Source organism: Papio anubis, chromosome 12 (genome assembly GCF_008728515.1).
Source record: "Papio anubis isolate 15944 chromosome 12, Panubis1.0, whole genome shotgun sequence".
NCBI lineage: Eukaryota > Metazoa > Chordata > Mammalia > Primates > Cercopithecidae > Papio > Papio anubis.
In genome coordinates, this window is record NC_044987.1 from 107,200,661 (window position 1) to 107,225,749 (window position 25,089).

Consider the following 25,089-nt stretch of genomic DNA (forward strand, 5'->3'; position numbering starts at 1 on the left):
GGATTGCACTGGGAGTTATACCTGATGTAAATGACGAGTTGTTGGGTGCTGACGAGTTGATGGGTGCAGCACAGCAACATGGCACAAGTATACATATGTAACAAACCTGCACGTTATGCACATGTACCCTAGAACTTAAAGTATAATAATAATAATAATAATAACAATAATAATAATAAATTAATTAATTAAAAAAGAGGAAGGTCTTGGCTTGGAAATCTGATTGTGACTTTGGGCGTTTCATTAAATCTTTCTGTGTCTTAGCTTTTTCCTTTCTAATATCTACCTTATAGGGTGACTCTGGAGAGAAAATAATTTAACAAATGTGAATTGCTGCATCCAATACATATAATAATTAATAAATGAGTTTCCCTTACCCTTACATTCTTCCCCACTCTCCAGAGTAAGAAATAGTTATCAGTAGCCAGGCACAGTGGCTTATGTCTGTAATCCCAACACTTTGGGAGGCCAAGGCTGGTGGATCACCTGAAGTCAGGAGTTCAAGACCAACCTGGCCAATATGGCAAAACCCTGTCTCTACCAAAAATACAAAATTAGCCTGGCATAGTGGTGTGCATCTGTAATCCCAGCTACTTGGGAGGCTGAGGCAGGAGAATCACTTGAACTTGGGAGGCAGACATTGCATTGAGCCGAGATGCTGCCCCTGCACTCCAGCCTGAGCGACAGAGCGAGACTACGTTAAAAAAAAAAAGAAAACAAAAGCCAACAACAAAGGAAATAATAGTTATCAGCCTATGTAGCCTAGATTGAGACATATGGGGTGCCCTATTGTCCAAAGATATCTTCCATATAAAAGACATAGAATCTGAAACAAATTCATCAATATCTAATCATCATTCACATTATTTATGCTACTTTGAGAAGGCACTTTAATTAATCCATCTCTCTGTATTATTTAGTCAGTGCAATTTGCATGAATTGCTGAGAGACATAAAGACTTTAAAACTGTTTTGTTTTATGTCAAGCAATTCAGACAAGAAATATTTGCATTACTTTGATTAAGTCTTGACCTTCTTGCTTTTTAAATTAATACCTTGAAGGAAAAATGCAGTACGGTTCCTATCAATTCACGGCCTCAAACAGAACTAGTAAATGAGACTCTTTATTCAATAAATAAGTAAATAATCTCAATAAGTGTAAATTAGTTGCTACATGAGAGCAAAGTGTGATGATTTAAGTGAGATTAAGGTTTGCGCAATTGGAGTATGGATAGAGGTGGGAAGAAAGATCGTATGGCACAAGGAGGTCAGTGGTAAGGGACATAGAATATCAAGATTTCAGGTAATAATGGAGTGGTGGAATGAGACTTGTAGGCATGAGGGAGTAATTAGGACCTGGACAGGATAGGTTGTAGGACCTAATCAGCCCCAGGCTATAAAGAGCTTCAAAACAAGAAGAGAACTCAACAAGTGTCATTAAGGAGGCACCAGATGATGGCATGTCTCCCTGCCACTAGGATGTGAACCGATCAGAAGTCAGGATGAAATGAAATCTCCATGAAGAATTTGGAGAATTCACACTGGTGACAGAATTTTGAGCTCAGTACTGTAAAGAATGAATCACTGACAGTTAAGTTGCAATGAATATTTTATAAAGAACCAAGGGATCCCCACAGGCCAATAACCAAGCAACAAGCATTTATTGGGCAACTAATAGAAGAAATAATGACTAATAAAGATGTGACCTCCACTCCAGAGAGCTTACACATTAATGCATATCATGAATAATGGTGAGAACCTGTTCAGCCAGACCTTTCCTTAGTCATAGGATAAAAGACTAGGCCAAGTGATAATAGCAGCTAACATTTCCTGGGCATGTACTGCTTGCCAAGTGCCCCCTTAAATACATGTGTTTTCTGATGCATGCATCCTCCATCACAGATAAGTTGGATCTTCAAAAGGAACCTGTCTAAATAGTTAATTCAGATCAGAAATGGGATTCAAACAGTTTTTTTCATATTCCAGAATGTGTATTGCTAGCCATTTTGTGTTTCTGCAGTTCAAAAGTAGCAAAGAGTTTGTGGAAAAAAAATCCTTCTGTTTTAAATATGGATAACACATAAACTACAATAACGACTAATGGCTTATTTTATGTGCTCTGGGCAATATTGGAAACCTCTGGAGTAGTGTCTTGATGACAGTAGTTGCTGAGAGAAAGAGTGAATTATAGGTATTAGGAGTGGAAAGGTGGAGGGGCTAAATTTCTAACAGTGAATTTTATCACCCCTTAGTTAAGAATTACTTTAATATCAGATGCCTACAACTTAAAGGCAATCTCAGTGGAGGTGATTTTTTTTTCTTTTAGAGACATTATGGAAATTTTTGGCTGTCATAGTGGCAGAGGGATATACTGTAGAATCTAGTGAGTGGGAGGCAAAAATACAGAAAGCCTGCAAGCTATAAGACAGTCCCAAAGCACAAAAATTGCCCATTCCCTCTGGAATTTTTAAGTATCCTGCTAGTTATGCACTTGATAGAATTGTCTAAGCCTTTTAGATAGATCTACCTCTATTTTACATGTAAACACATTTTACATATAAATATGAATATTGCTGCATGGTTTTTTATGTAACAAATTTGCCATAAATGTATCTATTAAGTAACTCTAGGGGAAAAATGGTTTGGAGCTTTACCAAGAGCTGTTCATCATTTCAGAAATTTATGTCCTCAGCTATAAGGTAGCAAAACTACTTGAGGTGCTTATAGGACAAACCTGTACCAGGCTGCATTTATAGTACATTTATGGGGATTACATATACATACAAGCATCTGCCTTTTCATTATGTAGTTATGCCTGACCAATTAGTAACTAAAATAAGCATTAAATTGTTTATTATCAATTACTTTCCTTTTATTTTTCCTCTTTAAATTAGGCATGTAGGGAAATAATAGTCTCTGGGAATGTCACAGCTCTCTTTCAGGAGCACAGAAGGGGCAAGCTAAAATAGTTGCTATAAAAAGATGGCATTGGGTCAAAAAGGGTATAGAATCACTGTTGCAGAGGAAGTTTATGTGCCAGTCACCAACCATTAACAGAGTTTCATCCATATAGATTTTATATCACCTGGCCAAATCAAGAAGAGGAATTCCCTTCTTAGGCCTTATAAATTTATTTTATCTTAAAGAAAGCTTTATTTGTCTTGTATAAAGTATGGCTATATTCCACTATGCAGCCATAAAAAAGAATGAGTTAATGTCCTTTGCAGGGACATGGATGAAGCTGGAAACCATCGTTCTCAGCAAACTAGCAAAGAACAGAAAACCAAACACCGCATGTTCCAACTCATAAGTGGGAGTTGAACAATGAGAACACATAGACACAGGGAGGGGAATATCACACACCGGGGCCTGTTGGGGGCCTGGGGGCAAGGGGAGGGAGAACATTAGGACAAATACCTAATGCACGCAGGGCTTAAAACCTAGACGACAGGTTGATAGGTGCAGCAAACCAACATGGCACATGTATACCTATGTAACAAAACTGCACGTTCTGTACAGGTACCGTGGAACTTAAAGTAAAATCTTAAAAAAAAAAAAAGTATGGCTATATTCCAGCACACCAAACATTAAATACTACTACTGCTACTGCCACTACTACTACAAGAGAAAGAGCTTAGTAAATTAGCAAAATGTGAAATTGATGTAATAGCCTTCATATAAGCCAGCAGATTTCCAATTAGAAAATGTAAATGGAAGAGAAGATTCCCACTTATGATTTTCAAACATAAAATACCTAACTATTAACCAAATGAGAAATGTGCAAAAACATCTGTGAGAAAAACTGTAAAACTCCAGAAAGATACAAAAGTAGACTTGAGCACATATGAGGACATATGTGCTCTTAGATAGCAAGATTGGAGTGCATAAATGTGGCAGTTGTCCAAAAGTTAATTCATAAATTTTACATTGTTCTAATCAGAATACCTTCCTTAAATATGTTGACTATAAAGTTTATATGGAAGGTTTTTAAAAAAATTCTAATATAGCAATGAAAACTCTTGAAAAAGAGAACAAATGAAAATGGGGTTAGACCTACCTACTGGTATAAAATACATCAGGAAGCTTGTATAATTAAAATCATGTATTATTGATAAATGATTTGGGTAGACATAGCAAATAAATAGAAAATAGGGAAAATAAAGATAAAGACCCAATGAGATGAAAGTAAAATTCAAGATGTAATAACAACACCTCCAAAACATTAAAGGAAAAGTAAATTTTCAAATAAATGCCATTTAGGCAATTGGATAGCCTTATGGAGAAATATAAATTTCTTTTACCATACACTATCAAAATATTAACAAATCAAATTATAAATACAGAAAAATTAAGCCATACTAGCACTAAAATAAACATGATGAATTATTTAATAATTGATGTGAATTTGAATATAAATAGAACTCAAAATCCAGATATGATCAAATTAAAAATTGATAAATTTGGTAACATGAAGGAAACAGAAAGGAAGGAAAGAAAAAAGACCTGTTGAATGGTAATAAATACCTTAACCAAAATCAGAAGATAAATGATAAAGTGGAGAAAAGGTATACCTTATACACCAGGCCAAATAAATGTCTCCAATATATAAAGAATACCTAAAAGCTATGAAGAGAAAGATTAATAAAGACATCCAAAAGACAGAAGAAATGTGCACCGATAAAATTAGACACACAAAAATAGAAATGCAAATAAATTACACTTTAATATTTTCAAAAGTTCAGTCTTTGTAACAGCCAGGATCCAGTCAGGAGACAGAAAACCACGTGGTAATTCTAACAGACAAAATTTAATATAGAGAATTATCACCTGGTAACAGTAAATTATCAAGTGATTGAGAAAAGTCTAAAGTAAACAGGAAGAATAGACACAGAGCAGCCACTGCCTCTAGAGCTGAGGGGAGCATCCACAGCAGGAAAAAATAAAATAAAAGACCCCCACCCCTCCTTTATGGCTCCTTTTGATACGGTTGTACTGGGTGCTGCTGTGTTCTGCTACATGGCAGGGACATTCCCTGGCCAGGCCTAGCAAGCAAGAAACCACCCAGTAGGATTAATTTACCATGTCCAGGTGCCGTAGGACCAAAGCGGGGCAAAGATGGGTAAGTTTGGAGTTGAGAGACACAAAAAGTTAGGAGTGGAACAATATTTATTCCTAACAAGAGAAAATGCAAATCACAACTAGCTTATAAGAACATTTTCCACCTTTGAGATCAGCAAAAACAGAGATAGAGGATAGACAGACAGATAGATATGGGGGGGGAGAGAGAGAGAGAGAAATGATAGATAGAGGTAAATTTAGATGGGAAATACAAACCTAGACAATAAACTTTATTGGAAATACCAGGGGAAAGAAGCACACATGCATTGCTTGAGAAGATTTGGCAACATTTAGCAAAACTGCCTATTAGTTTCCTTTCACCCAACAATTCCTCTTCTCAGAAACCAACCCAGTGATACACTGGACAAAGTAGGGAAAAGCATATCCAGTTAGCTATTTATCACTATATTTTTTCCTAATAGCAAGATCTCAAAACTAACTCAAATGTCTATGAACAGATACCTGATAGACAATGGTATATCCACACAATGGATTATTATGAAGCTGGATAAATGAAAGAATAATCTGTATATGCTGACATAGAGTAAGTTATAGAATATGTGAAAAATTTAAAAATCAATGTGCAATATGGTATAAATGACAACATGTATATAAGAAGTGGAAAATACAAATATATATATGCATTACTTATACTTCAGAAGTAAATAATACATATATGAATAGAAAAAGATGAAATGGCTACCCATAGACTGAAAGAAGTTATGGAGTAAAGAAAACAGGGATATAAATAAGACTTCTCTATGTGTCACTATTGTAAAATTGACTTGGAAAACATGTAAACATTTACTTTACTTAAAAAGTAAAAAACAAAAAGACCCAAAAGTTGATTTGAAAACTAATATCTAAAAATATGTGATTATGTCAATGTTATTAGGAATTAAGTATTTATCAGAAAAAAAAAATTCAGGAATGAAAACAAAAACTAATAAACAACTTTGTAGGTTTAAAATTTGTGTTTAGCCGGGCGCGGTGGCTCACGCCTGTAATTCCAGCACTTTGGGAGGCCGAGGTGGGCAGATCACTAGGTCGGGAAATCGAGACCATCCTGGCTAAAACGGTGAAACCCCGTCTCTACTAAAAAATACAAAAAAAAAAAAAACTAGCCGGGCGAGGTGGCGGGCGCCTGTAGTCCCTGCTACTCGGGAGGCTGAGGCAGGAGAATGGCGTGAACCCGGGAGGCGGAGCTTGCAGTGAGCGGAGATCCGGCCACTGCACTTCAGCCTGGGCAAAAACAAAAATTAAAAATTAAAAATTTTTTAAAAATGTGTTTAGAAACAACAGTATAAACCCATGTGCTACATACATGTGTCATTCATGTGTGTATGTATATGCACATCATGCACACACATATACATGTAAGTATTCCCTACCTCTGTCCACTGAAAAGGTCCGTTCCATTTTCTTTCATTCTAATCTAGACTGTTATTCACTTGAAATAGTGAAATTCAATAATTGAAGTGTTTTCCCTTTATGTCTGTAAGTGTACGTTGAAGGATCTTATGAGGGAAAAACAAAACTAAGCAAACTCTTGATTGTATTTTCTCTAGGAAATTAATTGAGGATATTTTTCGCAACACCACGCAGTAAACTCTATATGAGGACCGTAGAAGAAATGCCTGTCAGGTCCAATAGCATTTCCTAAGTGGTTTTCAATTGTACAGGCAGTGAGAATCTTAAAACTGCCCTTTATTCTAGTGTTTTTGTTCTTTTGTGTTTGTTTGCTTCACAATGGAAATCTGGAACAAATTTGTATGTTATTTCTTGAAATGTACCCAAAAAAAAGCAGAAAAATTTTTACTCAATCCCATTTTTTGGTTTAATATTTGAATCTTATCTTTTCTTCATTCTATTTTCCTCAAGAATATATACGATGAGATCAAAAATGAAAACTTTTATCAAGGTGCCCTAAATCCTTTCCTTGGGTGAGAATCTTAGCCTTGTGGTCCTTGATCTTCTCACCCTTCTTATAAAAGGAGTAAAACATGAACATGATATACAGACAGATGGGTGTTTTTGTTCTATCTACCTCACTAAGTTGTGTGACCCTAGAAATGTGAATTAACTCTCAGTCACTCGCTTTATCTGTAAAGAAGAAATTCACTCATTTTATCTGAAAACAGAGACAACATTAGCCTCAGAAGATTAAATTGATCACATGTGTGAAGGAGTCCTGCAGCATCTCTAGTGAATAAAAGTTCTTTAAAAATATTAATTTCCTTTCCCTGTCCATCAAAATATGCTCTCAAACAAGATTAAATCTTATTAATTTGTCTGACAATGTTCAATTCCAGATACGTGTCCCTTATGCCAGATTCATATACAGTTTTTAATTAGAAATAACTTTTTAGGTATTTATTCTTTAATAATTATAACAATATATAATGTTTTAGAAATTATGTGTGGAAGTAAGTTATTCATACTTTTTTCATGTTACTAAAGAGGATGTTACTACATACTAGAACAGCCTCACATGTGATAGGATAGAGTACTCATCCACAAATTACTCTAAGAAGTCATTTTCCACAGTTTTTCTTTGTTAATGACCAAGGAGTAAGAAAGACTGCAAATTTGTTTCAAGTTCCCTAGAGTAGTTATGATAGATCTTCATTAAATATGTTATATTTCTAGATGCCTCCACACTGTTAAGTAGCTAAAACTTCCAATACATCAGTTTCTCATGCAAACACTCACGTTGTTCTCTTGTCCATCTGATTGAAAAAGAGTGGATTCTATAGTTCCCTTCATTTGTAGAAAGATGATTAGTGCCTTCCTGGCAATGAACAATATAGAACATCTCCTCCAATGTCCCTATACTCAATATTCTCTTAGTAAAAACTGAGACTCTAAGAAAAAAAGTTGATAGCCGGAAGCAGCTCCCATTGTCTTGTCCCCCCAGTTCTCCCTGGAGAAACATCAATGCTTAGTTGTCTATAGCAATTATTACTGACATTACTAACAAATCCCCACTTCAGTGTATGTTTTGTATACCTACAGCTTTTCTGGTTGACACTTTTCTAGTGTGTGTGTGTTCGTGACAAGGTCTGACTCTGTAACCCAGGCTGAAATGCAAAGGCACAATCTCAGTTGACTGCAGCCTTGACCTCCTGGACTCAAGTGATCCTCCCATCTCAGCCTCCTGAGTAGCTGGAGACCACAGGTGCACACCACTATGTCCAGCTAATTTTTGCATTTTTCTGGTAGAGTCAGGTTTCACCATGCTGCCTACACTGGTCTTGAATCCTGCGTTCAAGGGATCCTTGCATCTCAGCCTCCCTAAGTGCTAGGATTACAGATGTGAGCCACTGCACTGGGCCTCTACCTGTTTCTTAACTATTTTCAAAGAACCCTGTCAGTGCCTCAGCAAAAAGATGAGCCTGAGTGAAATTTCAATGATCCTTTTTCATTTTGATTAGAAACAGAAAGAAGAAAGTTCTTCAATCTGCTAGTGAATGAAATCAAAAATCCCTTTTTGCCAAAGGAAGCACCTGAAGTTTCTTTCATGTAAAAAGTAAAAGAAAATGTAAACTAATTCCTTTTTTTGTAATGTTTAAGGTCAGGGTACATGTTCAGGTTTGTTACGTAGGTAAACTTGCATCACAAGGATTTATCATACAGATTATTTCATCAGGCAGCTAATAAGCCAAGTATCCTTATTTTTCTTGATCTTCTCCCTTCTCCCACCCTCCACCCTCCATCAGGGTGTGTGGTTCCCCTCTATGGGTTAACGTGTTCTCATCATTTAGCTCCCACTTATAAGTGAGAACATGTGGTATTTGGTTTTCTGTCCCTGCCTTAGTGTGCTAAGGATAATGGCCTCTAGTTTATGGAAAATGACCAGACACATCAGATAGTTCATGGTGGCAGGTATACAGAACTCTGAATTACTGCTTTTTAATTTATACTTCTTCATTTTCTTCATTGATAAATGTTGGTTTCTCCAAGAAACTTCTATAAGATTTTGTTTGTGGTAGCTCTTTTATGCCACTTAAAATTAGTTTTAAAAAGCTTTACTGAGTTATAAAGATACACAGATAACTACACATATTTAATGTGTACAGTTTGATGAGTTTAGACATAAGAAAACACCCATGATATCAACATCACAATCGAGGTAACAGAAATATCTACACTACCCAGGATTTCCCTGTGTTCCTTTATTTTTGTTTTTAATTAGAAATAACTTCATATTTATTTCTTTCTAAGCATTACAGCAATGCATATATGCCAGTTCACAACACACAGAAAGTAACCTCCTCTTTCAGAAGACTTTCAGGCATCAGCAAAAGACTTTTCTCAACTACTCTCTAATTCTCTTTATGTAGGCATCTTTGGGTTGCACAAACACCCCATGCAGTGCTTCTTACTAACTCAATCATCAGTAGAATGTCTTTAAAAAACTCCCCTGTGTTTCCTTCTTTTATCATTACATTTGAAGGAGAAGAGAGTGAAATTCCTTGGAGGATCACAGTTCGTCAAACCTTTGTGTTTCCTGTGAGTGCATAAAGTATTTCATCACATTTCTTCTGGGAATTGTTTGTGACACTTAAATACCTCCTGCACACAGGAGCGAGGGTGGGATGAGCAAGTAGCTCAGACGACGACCAGATTAATTCACCGTGTTTCAGTTCTTCTCAGAATATATCTTTGGTTTAATCCATCAAAGAAGAGGAACACTCAATCTCTCACCAACAGGTAGAAAGCAGGCCAGGTCACAGGTCAGAATGTAGAAAGCGATGGGACCTGCTGGGGTGGAGTGTTACGCTGCCCAGTGCCCTTTGAGCATGGGTTCTGTTTGGCACAAATTCCCTGCCATTTTAATATTTTAAAAAAGACAAAGATCATGGGTTTGGTTTTTAGGATATCTCGTTACAAGTATAAATTCAAAAAATGCTAGGAATGGAAGATTCTACAGAATTTGTATTCGCCACCCCATCTGTATCACAGATAAGAAAGGTGCATCTAATGTAGCAATTTACTGAGGTCAAACAATTTATTCTTTAAAAACCGTAAGACTATAACCAGGATCTCCAGACTCTTGCTCCACTGTTCTTTTCATACGAACTTGAAAAAGCAAATGATACATAAAAATCTAAAATACATTTCTTCCTTTATTTACTTCCATAACAGAATACTTGTGCTGGTCTTTTGTTAAATATTTGAGTTTATTATTAACAATGGAATATGCTTATTTGCTGAATATTCTACCATTTCTTTGAATCTAATGGGCTGAACGTTGGCTATATGAGACCAAAAAGAAAAGTGTAGAGGTTTTCTTTCCTTTTGCCTTAGTCAAGCTCAATTTTGAATATTACATCCTTGTCTCTAAAAATCATTTAATGGAGTTGCTACAGAATTAAATTTGTGTCTTCCTAAAAGTTCAGGCAGTTTGTGATACATCCTCTCTAGGGAATAAGCATGAAATATTTTTTCTAGGAATTATGAGTGCATACTCATCTAATGAATTAAAACATCTATACTTGCACACAATGGCCAATTGCATTAAACACCTAGCACAGGATGTCACTAAATTCAGCCCTTTGTATATATTGTAATCAATTCTTACAGAAAGTTTTTAAGGGAGGCATTATTAGCCCCATTGAACAAATGAAAAATTATGACTCCAAGAAGCTGAGCATTATGTTGAAAATCAGGAGTAGCAGATGGTAAAACCTGAAATTGTCTGTCCATTATAAATGAGAACAGGCAGGGTACTTTATGGCTGCTGAAGCCCCTTCTAATGCACTGCTTTATTTAATCAGAGCCTTGAATCTATAAGGGAGGAGGAATTATTTTATAATTACATTTCCAATCAAATGAAATGGATTGACTGGCACATACTCAGCTGTGGATTAGAGTACTGACTCCTAGTGCTTCTTACAAGGTTATCTCTTACTCCTTTAAATACTGCAATCTGGTATCTGCATTTTAATTAGTGTCTGTTTCCTCACCTATAAAGGTACAAGTATAGGCCAGGCACGGTGGCGCATGCCTGTAGTCCTAGCACTTTGGGAGGTCAGGAGTTCAAGATCAGCTTGGCCTACATGGTGAAACCCCACCTTTACTAAAAATAGAAAAATTAGCCAGGTGTGGTGGTGAGCACCTGTAGTCCCAGCTACTCGGGAGGCTGAGGCAAGATAATTGCTTGAACCTAGGAGGCGGAGGTTGCTGCAGTGAGCTGAGAACACACCACTGTACTTCAGTCTGGGAGACACAGCAAAACTCCATCTTAATAATATATACATACATACATACATACATACAGAATAAGTATAAGGTTGGCTAGATGGGTTCATTTTCAACACTAGGATTATTTTTTCTCTTGCTAAAGTTGAAGAACATGCAGACAAATAATATATCATTCTTTGCTGTTTTTTTGTTTGTTTGTTTTGTTTTTTCCTGGTGGGTTATTTTAAAATCCCTGCATGAAGAAATAAAGGGAAAAATGAATCCAGTAATTACAGCACTACATAGGCAATTGGTAGTCCCGAATTCAGTGGCTGATTCTGCAACTCAGAGAATCATCAAGTGACTTTGCCAGCCCCCTCAACCTAGGTTTTTATTTCCTCATCAATTTCATCTCTGAAACCATGTCTGCATTCACATGTAGTGAGAAATAGCTGAACTGGAGTAGGGACAAGTATTTTCCTCTTTTTTGTAGCAGCTTTATTCAGGTATAACTGAGGTACAACAAATGAAGTATGTTTAAAGTATAAAATTTGATATGTCTTTATATATATATATATATATATAAAGTGTGTATGCATATATGTGTGTGTGTGTGTGTATATACACACACACACTCAGAAAACCATTATCACTGTCAAGATAGTAAATAAATCCATTACCCCCAAAAGTTTCCTCATGCCTCTTGATACTCCCTCCCCTCTGTTCCACCTCACACACACCTCTATCCTGGTGACCACTGATCTGCCTCCTATCAATATTAATTATCTTACACTTTCTGGATTTTTCTAAATGGAATCATACAAGGTATACTCTTTTTTTATCCGGCTGTTTTCTCTCAGTCTAATTATTTTGAGATTCATTCACCACATTGCATGTGTGAATAATCTGATTCTTTTAATCATTAAGTAGCATTTCATTTTATGGACATACCCTAATTTACTTACCCTGTCACCTATGTACAGTTATTTAATGGCTGGATCATAGAGTTGGTATGCATATGTTTGAGTTTATAAGAAACTACACAGGTGTTTTGCAAAGTGGTTGTACTACTTTACATTTCTACCAATAATGATGAAATTTCCAATTATTCTATTTCCTTGTCAAAACTTGGTATAGTCAGTTTTTTTAAATTGTAATCATTAGTATGTAACATTATTTTATTGTGTTTTTAACTTGTATTCCCCTAATGAATATTTGAGCACTTTTATGCATTTATTTGTTATTCGGCTATCTCCTTTGATGAGTAAGTCTCTATTGAAATTTTTGGCCGATCCTTACTGGATTGTTGGATTTTTTATTATTAAGTATTAAAATGTCTTTGTATGTTATGGATACAAGTTTTTTAAATCAGAAATACGTTTCTTTTTATTTTTCTCAGGCTACTCAGTAACTCCAGCTTTTAAAAAAATTATCTTTTACTGTATTTTCTTATATTTCTGACCTTCTGCTCCAAGTTTTTCATTTTCTGTATATGTGTGATGTGTTGTACTTTGAGGTCCTTGTGTCACTTATTTTCCTTTCTGTGTCTACCTGTAATGAAAATTAAAGTTTATTCATTATCTGCATTTATATTTGCTTTGTTTTAGAAAGAAGAAATACCCAACGCTGTTCTTCTTTACTCATTAATAAGACACACAATTGTGCAGACTGAGTCAAACATCTAGTACCATGTGATAAATTACCCCAGAACACCAAGGTCATTGGAGAAGCAGAAGTTGCCATTCCCAAGAAGTTAACACTTCCTTCTGTTGTGAATGGGCACATGGAGAGGACACATCACCACTTTTAACAAAGCATTTGGGTTATTCTATCTGTTGTAGAATCTAATTACTGGAAAGATTTTTATGAATCATCCTAAACAAAGCCTTCATTTACTGTAGAACTATATGTATACACATATACACTATATATATATATATGTGGCATATGATTGCTTGTCTTTAGTTTGAATATTTTCAATGACAGGAAATTTACTACATCCATCAGTAAACTAAATCCAGGCACATACAACCTTGAAGCAATGGATACAGAAAACCACTCAGTGGTGACTGAGTTTATCTTCATGGGCATCACCCAGGACCCTCAGATGCAGATCATCTTCTTCGTGGTTTTCCTCATAGTTTACCTGGTTAATGTAGTGGGGAACATTGGTATGATTATCCTGATTATAACAGACACTCAGCTTCACACACCCATGTATTTTTTCCTCTGCAACCTCTCCTTTGTTGACCTGGGCTACTCCTCAGCCATTGCCCCCAGGATGCTGGCTGACTTCCTAACAAAGCACAAAGTTATCTCCTTCTCCAGCTGTGCCACCCAGTTTGCTTTCTTTGTAGGTTTTGTGGATGCTGAGTGCTATGTCCTGGCAGCCATGGCCTATGATCGTTTTATGGCTATCTGTCAACCCCTCCACTATAGCACCCTCATCTCCAAGCAGGTCTGCTTGGCTCTCATGCTGGGCTCTTACCTGGCTGGTCTAGTAAGTTTAGTAGCCCACACTACCCTCACCTTCAGCCTGAGTTACTGTGGTTCCAATATCATCAACCATTTCTTCTGCGAAATCCCACCACTCTTGGCCCTCTCTTGTTCAGACACCTACATCAGTGAGATCTTGCTCTTCAGTCTGTGTGGCTTCATTGAATTCAGCACCATCCTCATCATCTTCATCTCCTATACCTTTATCCTCGTTGCAATCATCAGAATGCGTTCAGCCGAAGGCCGCCTTAAGGCTTTCTCCACCTGTGGGTCTCACCTTACTGGCGTCACCCTCTTCTATGGCACAGTCATGTTTATGTACCTGAGGCCAACATCCAGCTACTCTCTGGACCAAGACAAGTGGGCCTCTGTGTTCTACACGATTATCATCCCCATGTTGAATCCCTTGATCTACAGTTTGCGGAACAAAGATGTGAAAGCTGCTTTCAAAAAACTAATTCGAAAAAACCTCAATAATAACACAAAATGAAAATCTGTTTTTGTCATAGGTAAATAATAGTAGTGGAAGGAGATAGAAAATGCAGATAACTTTTTGATAAACACTACCCAAGTTACCATCTCCTTGCTAAGTGAATATTAAATTCTGAAAGGTGGGCTCTAATCCTTAACTCTCCAATCTGAAAGAAATATAAACTAAATTAGAATTTTTGAAAGACATACTGGGCAAGATGCATTCATTTCTTATTCAAAGTCGGTTTACATATTAATTAGAAATTGGGACAGGACTCAGTAGGAGAAAGAAATAACCAATCACTCTGAAGCATTTTTTTTTCCCCTGGGGTCATGAGGAATGCCAGGTCCAAATGTTGAATTTTTTTTTACTCTCAAAAGAAGTCAGAGAAAATGTAGTTAAAAACATGGAGAATGGGGCTGGTGTGAGGGACAATTTAACCCAGTCTGAGATCTATGCATTCATATAATTAGCAAAATATTTTAAGTGTTATGTATGTGCCAGGTTCTAGAGGGTATAAACACAAGGCTTTTTTTTGCCAACAAGGAGTTTGCTGTGCTTTCAGTGACTGTATTGTCTTTCTGAATCTGCTGCCGCCAGTAACTAAATCAGTAACTCTGCAAAGTCCAAGGATAAGAGTGGGGATTTAAGTTCTGCTGGTAACTAGCTGTAATTAAGAAATAAAATTGTCTTCTTTTTCTGTCCTCAGCTTTCCCTTTAGTTGGTTAAGTGGTTGGGTTCAACTAATAACCAGGAGATTTCTTTGACCTTCTCTGCCTGATGTTAAAAGGGAGTAGGCATCAAAGTTTTGTCAACTTTATATATTGACATCTTCTTGGCCCTCAGAAAATCCAAGAACTCTGGGACTCTAAGAAAGATAAAGTTGAGTGCAATCTCTAAGGCTAATTTTGGCAAGATTGTGATGTCTACAAGATTAGCTTACCTGTTCCCATCTAAAATTAGTCCTGTCTTGTATCTTAATTAGACCCCCGCTTCCTTTGGGTGCCGTGGGTCTCCATGCCCTCCACCACCATCCCCAGGCCTTTTTCAAAGAACAGTCTCATTAACCCTGGTGTATGAATGACTGACAAGAAAAAATTATATAATTTTTATTCACATGTTCTAAAGGCTACAAAATACTCAATTGAAAACAAGAATGCCAGGTATCAGCAGCAGATTGAGATCTTGGAAAAGCTAACATTTTCCCAGATGTGCTGAAATTGTCATCATAACAGTTTTGAATACTTATAATCAATCATCGTTCTATTTCAACCCTTCCTCCAGTGCAACATAGTTAAAAGTCAGGGGAACACAATGGTTGCCTTAAAGTATAGAGCTGCCATATTCACCATGAAAGGCACTGAAGAGTTTTTAAGATAAAAAACCTAGGACTTACTGGGGTTTATTTGTACACAAGTTGTAATTGATCTAGTTTAAAATTAGTCACATCACAACTCATTTTGGGGAAAGAACCACCTGTAGCTAATGCACAGATATAGAGCTGACAGTTCAGAAACCGTCCAGATCTAGCCTTCACTTTCTTTTTTTCACCGTTGTGAAAATCAGATATTTTCTGTGAAATATAAGAAAAAAGGGCTTTCCTATCCCAATAACTACAAACCAAGTATATGTTATAATTGAACATATACTTAGAATCAGAACTGAACATATACTTAGAATTCAAGTTGCCTTAGAATCAGCAATCTTGGAATCCCATTGCGAAATCTTTAATCAGTGACCTTGTGGCTGCAGGGTCACCTTTTCTCACTTCCTGTACTCATGCAATAAACAAACCACTTTAAATCTTACTAAATTCACACAATAATCATTTGAAACAGACATTACCCTCATTTTATTTATTTTAAATTATTATTTTAATTTTTTATTTATTTTTAATTGTTGTAGGTACATAGTAGGTGTACGTATTTATGGCGTACATGAGATGTTTTGATACAGGCATACAATGTGAAATAAGCACGTCATGAAGAATGGCGTATCCATCCCCTCAAGCATTTATCCTTTGAGTTACAAATAATCCAATTACGTTCTTTAAGTTATTTTACAATATACAATTAAGTTATTATTGACTTTTTGTGTGAAAATATATTTTCATACCCATAACTTTTTTCCTATCTCTGTCTCTCTCCTTCTTACTGGTACTTTTCCGTCACATTGTAGCTTATTGTGTTATACTTGTTAAATTTGTATTTTGCCAAAAAATCTTTAAATAACCTCTAAATTAGACAAAATTATTCTTTTTTCTTGATAAAGAATAGGCTTTTATGCCTTTCTTATAATTTTTTATTAAAACACATCTTCCTTTTTTGAGAGATTTTATATTATAGTTCTAGAGATACTAATTAGTATTTTTAATTTAATAACCTTAAATTTTAGTGAAAACCTAGGAAGCCAGAAATCTTGAATTATCTGTCATATCCCGTATTTTATATATGAAAATTTGTATAATTTTAAAAACATGTTTTTCTATAACATAATTTTATGTATATTCATAGAACCAAATCTATTTAGTCTTTCTATATTATTTTAGAATCCAAGAAAAGAAACTTATATTTATGGTCAGAATTTTGTTTTATCTTTTGATCTTATTTGGAAATGACTCAGACATTTAATGAATATCTATCATTTAAATCAATATAACATAACTTTAAGATTTCAAATTACATGAAAACTATATTTACAGACATTTACCTCATTTGTATTATCTAATTTATTCAATTTTTTATAGTTTACATAGATTAGTTATGAAAATTGAGATATGAAATAAAGCTAGTCATCATTTCTAGTTATTTTCCTATTTTTATAACTTATGAGTATCAGGTGTGCACCTAAGTAGAAATCTTAAAGTTAATTGTATGAATATTTTAATTATAACTTAGAAGAGATAGCTATTTTTACTAAACAAACATTATTAAACTAGCCTTAATTATCAAAGAGTTGACAAAGATTATTCTATTTTAGGCTGGGTTTTCAGTTTTATAACCTTTGGGTCAAACCCCAACTAAAACATCTAGCAAAGACAAATATAAAACTCTACCAGTACAAGTGGGCAAAAAGATATGTTGACAATTTGCTGATAATTTTAAAACCAGCTTTTTTATTAAAGATATACTTAAGTCACATGAACGAAAAAGCATTCGGGTTATTATACATTTTATATGAGTGTTCATTTGTCTAAGTTATGTAAATAGAATTCCTCAGGAAATTTTTTGCCATAGGGCACAGTGGCTCACGCCTGTTATCCCAGAACTTTGGGAGGCCGAGGAGGGCAGATCACAGGGTCAGGAGTTCGAGACCAGCCTGACCAATTGGCATGGTGAAACCCCATCTCTACTAAAAATACAAAACTTAGCCAGGAGTGGTGGCGGCACATGCTGTAATCCCAGGAGGGTTACTCAGGAGGCTGAGGCAGAAGAATCGCTTGAACCCGGGAGGCAGAGGTTGCAGTGAGCCGAGATAGGGCCATTGCAGTCCAGTCTGGGTGACAGAGTAAGACTGCATCTCAAAAAAATACAAAAATACAAAATTGTTTGCCAACTATGCCAGATTTTACCATGTAGAAACAACATGCAACATAATACATGTTCATACACATATACACACCTAAACACATATATGCAGACACAAAAATGTGATAACCATCAATAGGTAATCTAATGAAGGCTGCAGATCAAAATTTTGGGTGAAGCAATTTATATAGTAGCTTGGATTTTATTGTTGTTTGTTTGTTTGTCTGTTTTTCTTAGCCTCTTTAACATTTCTATTTTGTTTATTCTGTCTCAAGTGAGTTTAGATTTAAATTTTGAATGGTTTACATTTTAGCTAGGACTGGTTGAATTGTATTAGAAAAACAAAATCTCCAAACAGTGGTGAACTAGTAACAAATCTAACTTTTTTTTTTTTTTTTTTTGCAGGTCTGTTTTGTTTGATTAACAAATGCAGGCAAGAAAGAATTTTAGCAGGATGTGTTGTGTTTTTGGCAGGGACTTGGGGGTTGGTCTTTGTGTGGCAGAAAAAGCAAATTTTTTATGCCAGACAGAGATGACTTATATTGTTTTGAGTTCAAGATTTTGACCTGTTAGACCTGAGATCCTAATATTTATATATATTTACCTAGTTCTTTTTATAGATTATTAATTTTTCAATAAGTTATTTCATCACCATAAACAAATTTTAGTCAGGTAAACCTAAATTTACATTTTCTAATGGTGTCTAGGTTGTTGGTTACCATGGAGCTCTTGTAATTTGTGAAACTATTAATTGAAAAGCACTTTAATACTTTTAAAAAAATCTTGACTAGAATGTCGTAAGCAGCGAGTTTTATGTCATCCCCAGTAGAAAAGTCAGCAGATTCAAAGTAGGCAGTAAGAAAAAACAAGAAAGAGAGAGAACTTAGAAGTCTCTACCTGTTAGCATGATAGTTGCAGGTCTTTAAAAAGAGTTTAAATAATGAACATTTGAGCTCTGAATTTTTCTTGATGTAACATTGCTTGTCAATTTTAAAATATGCATAAGCATGGACCATAAAATGTGGCTAGCTGGAATCCCAAAAACTTGTCATGCCTTTATGTTTTAAAAAACCCATTCTGTTTCTTAGTCATCTCTTGAGAGCAAAGAAAATACTATCATTCTTATCAGGAAATGTCAGTAGTTTAGATCAGTGTTTTAGATGGTAGCAATTGCACTAATGGCTTTTAATTTAGCCTTTCTGCACCCACCATTTAGAATATATTTTTGCTTTCAGAATAATTTTTTTAAAAATCAAGGGGAAAGAATCAAACCAAATCAAAAGAAACCAAGATAAGAGTGTTCATAAAAATTTCAACCTCGGCATAAAGATCAAACAAAATATTAAACTAGGCACAGAGACCAAAAGTGAATTCTCTACAAAAGACATGCCTCTTAGATAGAATGCAAATTCTGTAGAAACAGAGTACTCAATCCAGAAAGACACATGTCTTTACACCAGAAAAGATTTACCACAAAAGACGAAAAGTCTTTTATCACCCCAGGAGGGATGCATAGTCCCTTATTAGGTGACTTTATAAAAAAAACAAAAAACAAAAAACAGATCCTAATATACAAAAGCCTATACTAAAAGAGGCAGGCTTAGCCTAAGAGAAGACTCATCAGGGCAGAAAAGTGAGCCAAGGAAGTGGAGGAAAGCACAAAGGGCTCAAGTGAGCAATGCATCACCAGTTTCTTTGGATCATTTCAAGAATCACCAGTTTCTTTGGATCATTATCTTTTTCGGGTTCTATTTCTGACACCATAGGTGTCAACCTAAATAACAAACACAGAGAGGCTATCTAAAAGAAAAATAGGTTTATTTGAGAATACAGTGTTGCCGTGGGAATACAAATGCCACAGTCAACTATATGCATATTCGGGGAGGTAATGGAAGACAAAGTTTTTTTTTTGTTTTTTTTTTTTAAATGAGAATTTAGTGATTATTTTGGAATAATAATCTTTGGCTACAAAGATTGATGACAAGGGTGATGCCTGTTTTGTTGTTGTTGTTGTTTTGTTGTTTGTTGGTTTTGCTGAAACATGCAGAGAATTTTTATCTATCACAAATGTTAATACTTATATTTACTTGCAGAACAGAGTCACAGAGAGATATGCAGACAAGGTATTAGTAGGGTTCAAGGGTTTCACACAACATCTAGTACACAGTAGGTTGCTTACTAAGGACTTGCCATATTTTGCTCAAATGCCAACTCTTGGTACCGTAGGTTGTCAATTAGTCATTTCTTATATAGATGCCTTTTTGAATAGTTGTCAGGCTACATTTTTACCAATTAAGTATTTCAGGCCACTTTTTGTTATTTTTTTCAATCATAGTTCAAGGTCAGGTAGTAGGGGCCGCATCCCCCCTCCCTTCCAGACAACAGAATAGTGTTCTTATTAGAAGTTCCTAACATGGAGCAATTCCAGCATGTGAATTGTGATAGGACATAGCCGGGAAGATGAGCAACTGTAGCCATCATCCAGGGGTAATATATTCCATCTCTGTTGCTCCTTGCAGCCTGCGGGTCCTCTTCAGCGCCCTCTCCATTAAACCTATTAACATGTAGGATCCTCATCTGCTTCACAATGGTGCTTTTACCAGATTCTCCAGCACCCAGCAGTGGCAGGCGGTGCGTGGCCCGGTCGATGCCCAGTTGGACAGGCAGTTTCTGGGCAGATGTCCTTGCAGAAGTACTCTTTTTGTGTAAAGTTGTGATGACCTTTGTGCAGGAGTGTGGTTTTTGCAGTCCTTGTGATAGTTTTATCAGGCATACAAGCATGAGAAACCTCTCTTAATAGCCTTCTCTGGCTCTTTTTGTCACTTTTTAAATTATTTTTATGTATGTATGTATGTATTACAGAAACATAGTCCCACTGTGTTGCCCACACTGTTTTTGAACTCCTGGGCTCCAGAGACCCTCCCAACACAGCCTCCCAAAGTTCTGGGATTAAAAGCATGAATCACCATGCCCAGCCATATTTGTCACTTGTTTTTATTTAACACTAGTAACTTCATTTTGATTCTGGAAACTTTTATAAATACAACTGATATTCATTTTAGTGTTTCTCAACGTGACCTACAGGCAACCCACATTACAAGCACTTGGGCTGCTTTAATGAAAGCAGTTCCCGGGGGGCTCGCCTGCAACTTCCTAAGTTAGAAATACTGGGGCACTCTTAGGTGCAAAGAATTTGAGAACCATTTGTTACTTGAGTGTTTATGACATGCTAGGCACTGTATGTAGTCCTTACTTGAGTAAACTCCTTTACAACAACCCTAAGAAGAGATGAATTATCCCTATCTTACATATGAAGACATTGAGGCTTTACATTGTTGACGAGTGATGAAGAACTTGAATCCTTCTCAGCTGTTGAAAGACAAATGCTTTTTCGAGGATATCCCATCTGTCTCTAGTGTGAGCAGTCAGCTCTGATTTCTTAGGCATGCTTCCCAAACGTCATGACACATAATGACAGGCAATCTGTTGCTCAGATGAAAAACAATTTCTTCACAGACACTCCATTTGGGAAAACAAAGATTTGTTTAGGCTGGCTATATTGTGGACTGATTTCTTTGTCCCTGCACCTGTCTGCAAAAAACACAAATGACCTGGGATTACTGGTGCCGGGAAATGCATGCGGAATATCAAACAATTCTGTAGTGGTTTTAGGGTATAATGACATCATTAGAGGTCACCCAGAACATCAATTCTCTTGACTTGTTTCTCTTCTGAGTCAGGGTTACCCATTTGTTTATTCCATAAATATTTATTGTATATCTATTTTATGCCAGGTACTATTCTAGGCAGTGGGGATATGTAGCATGCAAAAGAAACAAAAATCCTTGCTCTGTCCTGTGGGCTTCTATCTCCACTTTACCCCAGTGACCCAGTAAAAAAAGTAAATGGAGAGCCGTACTGCCACAGGTAATTTGACCACTTAGAAATATTTTCTAGTTATTTTGTATTTCTTTACACAATTCCTAGAAAAGCCTATGAAGCTTCACAAAGTAAAATGCAAAGTTTTGGAAGAGTGGAGTCTCAATAAATGAAAACATCCTTTAAAGAGTGTTTCTTTTTTTATTTTATATTCAATATGTTTTATTCAATTATGGTAATTATACTTTTAATATGAAATTGTCTAAAATGCATCCACGGACACTTCTTCAAACTAGCCTCTGGGTCGTTTTAACATGTCCCTATAATCTTTGAATATTTTCTTAGTTTCTGCCACAAGATGTCCCAGACTCATCTTATGCAATCCTTGACCAAAACTTGGGAGGTTTAAGGAGTTCTGGGATCCCTTCAGTGGAAAAATGGTATTTAGCTACCAAAACTCGTGCTTTGTGTGTGCTCATAGCTGCTGGGTTTTCTTTTCTTTTTTTCTTTATTTTACTTTAAGTTCTGAGATACATGTGCAGAACGTGCAGATTTGTCTTACCTAGGAATACATGTACCATGGTGGTTTTCTGCACCTATCAACCCATCATCTAGGTTTTAAGCCCTGCATGCATTAGGTATTTGTTCTAATGCTCTCCCTCCTCTTGCCCTCCAACCCCCAATAGGCCCCAGCATGTGATATTCCCCTTCCTGTGTCCATGTGTTCTCATTGTTCAACTCCCACTTATGAGTGAGAACATGTGGTGTTTGGTTTTCTGTTCCTGTGTTAGTTTACTGACAACGATGGCTTCCAGCTTCATCCATGTCCCTGCAAAGAACACGAACTCATTCTTTTTTATGGATGCATAGTATTCCATGGTGTATATGTGTCACATTTTCTTTATCCAGTCTATCATTGATGGGCATTTCTTAAGTGTGTGGTTGGATTTATTATTATCACAAAGATAAGAGGACTACTGGATGTTTAGTATGTAGTAGACAAGTATGAACACATCCTGCATGCATAGGGACAGCCCTATGCAAAGAAAAATGTTCCATTCCCTACACCCAGACTCCCAATGGATATTTGTGCATTAGAAAATATTGTTATAATTACATCAGTTTGAAATCTACTCTGCTCTACAGACAAAGAAAACTTATATTTTGCAAGGTCCTCCTATATAACAATTTAATAAAACCAAGGAAAGATTGTGGTTTATTTTGTTTGGAACTTTGTCAAGACTTGATGAACTTGTCAGGAAAATATCACCAATATCAATGTGACTCCTGATATTTGAGTCACCAACACATTAATGATGATTCTACGTGTGTCAGTTTTATTATTTATATCTCACTAAGTGATCCAGCATTTATATATTGAAATTCAAATTATTTTATAATACAACCTATATTATAATTATTTCATTATTTGTATTGTGAATTATTTTTCTTTTACATCTATTTACATTAGACAGGATAGTTTGCATACACATACATACATGTTTATACTTAGGTTACATCAACTATACATATTATTTCAAGAATCTAAAGGAAGCATTTCTAAATGTGTGTTTGACAAGAAGATTTTTCCAATATTATGGCATTCAGAACTATTGCTGTAGACAATATCAACTTGGGATAACTGTCCTTTTAAGAATCATGTCCAGGGCTGCTTATAGAGACTGACAAGTAATGCTGAGTCTCAACATTTTATACCCCAAATACCCATAAAGAAATCACACATTTTTTTACTTGGCAGAAACAGATAAACTCATTGGTCTTTACCCAAGCTTCACCCTAATTCTCAACCGGATTCCTTCCCTGGAATTCATGATAAATGTACCAAAGACTCCTGCGGAGTAACTAAGCAGATAAGTTTTTCTGTGATTGTGGAAAAATACATTGTTATCACCCTCTAAACCATAATGTTTAGAAGGTTTCAGTTTTCATAGGCTCTGAACAATTTGTCCATCCATCGCTGGGAACAGGAAAAGAATTTTTTTTTCTCTCAGTGTCTAAATTAGACGAGCTCTTTCCTAGTTGGTTTTTATCCCATCATCTAGTTTTATTTTCTTATTAGCATTCAACATTAATTGACACTGTACTTATTTGTTTTTTATGTATCTCTCCCGTCTAGAATAAAAGCTCAGTAGGATAGGAGTCAGCCCTATCATCTTCACTGCTATATCCCACTGTCTGGAACAGTACATAGGGCTCAACAAATATTTTGTTTTTCAAGAAAAAATTAATAAACCTGTCAGTAGCATGAAGGCTTTTCTGTTATCAAATGCATTTTATTACAATAAATATATTGAAGCTCAGAAAACTTCCATCACCTGCCCAAGGCGGCCAAAATTCCTGCTTAGTGTTGATTATATTATTGCAGGTGCTTAGTATAGAAAATGCCGTCATTTGGTGTTGGTTGAGGCAATTAAACTGTCTTCTACTCTATTTGTAGGTGCAGTATCCGTAAGCCATGCAGAGGAGCAATCACACAGCGACTGAGTTCATCCTGCTGGGCTTCACCACAGATCCAGGGATGCAGCTGGGCCTGTTTGTGGTGTTCCTGGGCGTGTACTCTCCGACTGTGGTAGGAAATAGCACCCTCATCATGTTGATTTGTAATGACTCCCGCCTCCACATACCCATGTATTTTTTCATTGGAAATCTGTCATTTCTGGATCTCTGGTATTCCTCTGTCTACACCCCAAAGATCCTAGTGATCTGCATCTCTGAAGACAAAAGCATCTCTTTTGCTGGCTGCCTGTGTCAGTTCTTCTTCTCTGCAGGGCTGGCCTATAGTGAGTGCTACCTGCTGGCTGCCATGGCTTACGACCGCTATGTGGCCATCTCCAAGCCCCTGCTTTATGCTCAGGCTATGCCAGGGAGATTGTGCATCTGTTTGGTTTTATATTCCTATACTGGAGGTTTTGTCAATGCGATAATATTAACCAGCAACACATTCACACTGGATTTTTGTGGTGACAATGTCATTGATGACTTTTTCTGTGATGTCCCACCCCTGGTGAAGCTGGCATGCAGGGTGAGAGAGAGCTACCAGGCTATACTGCACTTCCTGCTGGCCTCTAATGTCATCTCCCCTACTGTGCTCATCCTGGCCTCTTAGCTCTCCATCATCGCCACCATCCTGAGGATCCGCTCCACCCAGGGCCGCCTCAAAGCCTTCTCCACATGCTCCTCCCACCTGATCTCTGTTACCTTATACTATGGCTCCATTCTCTACATCTACTCTCGGCCAAGTTCCAGCTACTCCCTTGAGAGGGACAAAATTGTTTCTACCTTTTATACTGTGCTGTTCCCCATGTTGAACCCTATGATCTACAGTCTGAGGAATAAAGACGTGAAAGAAGCTCTGAAAAAATTTTTCAGGTCAGCATAATCCAAAGTCTGA

General features: G+C 36.3%; 3 protein-coding genes across 3 annotated transcripts in view; 2 read left to right on the plus strand and 1 right to left on the minus strand.

The window, feature by feature from the left end:
* LOC101000784 (olfactory receptor 9G9) overlaps nucleotides 1–25,089 on the plus strand; it is a 135,325-nt gene extending 110,236 nt beyond the window's left edge. Inside the window, 1 exon segment of the mRNA XM_003909879.5 lies at nucleotides 24,136–25,089. Within this exon segment, the coding sequence (XP_003909928.2) occupies nucleotides 24,154–25,089 (936 nt within the window). The 5' untranslated portion in view covers nucleotides 24,136–24,153.
* On the plus strand, nucleotides 13,327–14,337 carry LOC100997291 (olfactory receptor 1019). Its single transcript, XM_031653568.1, has one exon. It carries the CDS (start codon nucleotides 13,345–13,347, stop codon nucleotides 14,287–14,289), a length of 945 nt encoding a protein of 314 aa, XP_031509428.1. The 5' UTR covers nucleotides 13,327–13,344; the 3' UTR covers nucleotides 14,290–14,337.
* On the minus strand, nucleotides 17,755–20,678 carry LOC108581906 (guanine nucleotide-binding protein G(s) subunit alpha-like). The gene has a single exon (XM_017948394.3). The coding sequence runs from the start codon at nucleotides 20,577–20,579 to the stop codon at nucleotides 20,124–20,126; it is 456 nt and encodes a 151-aa protein (XP_017803883.1). The 5' UTR covers nucleotides 20,580–20,678; the 3' UTR covers nucleotides 17,755–20,123.

What these genes read in the sequence shown, in the direction of transcription:
- LOC100997291 (XM_031653568.1), top strand. Translation starts at nt 13,345, where the DNA reads ATGGATACAGAAAACCACTCAGTGGTGACTGAGTTTATCTTCATGGGC.
- LOC108581906 (XM_017948394.3), bottom strand. Translation starts at nt 20,579, where the DNA reads ATGCTTGTATGCCTGATAAAACTATCACAAGGACTGCAAAAACCACAC.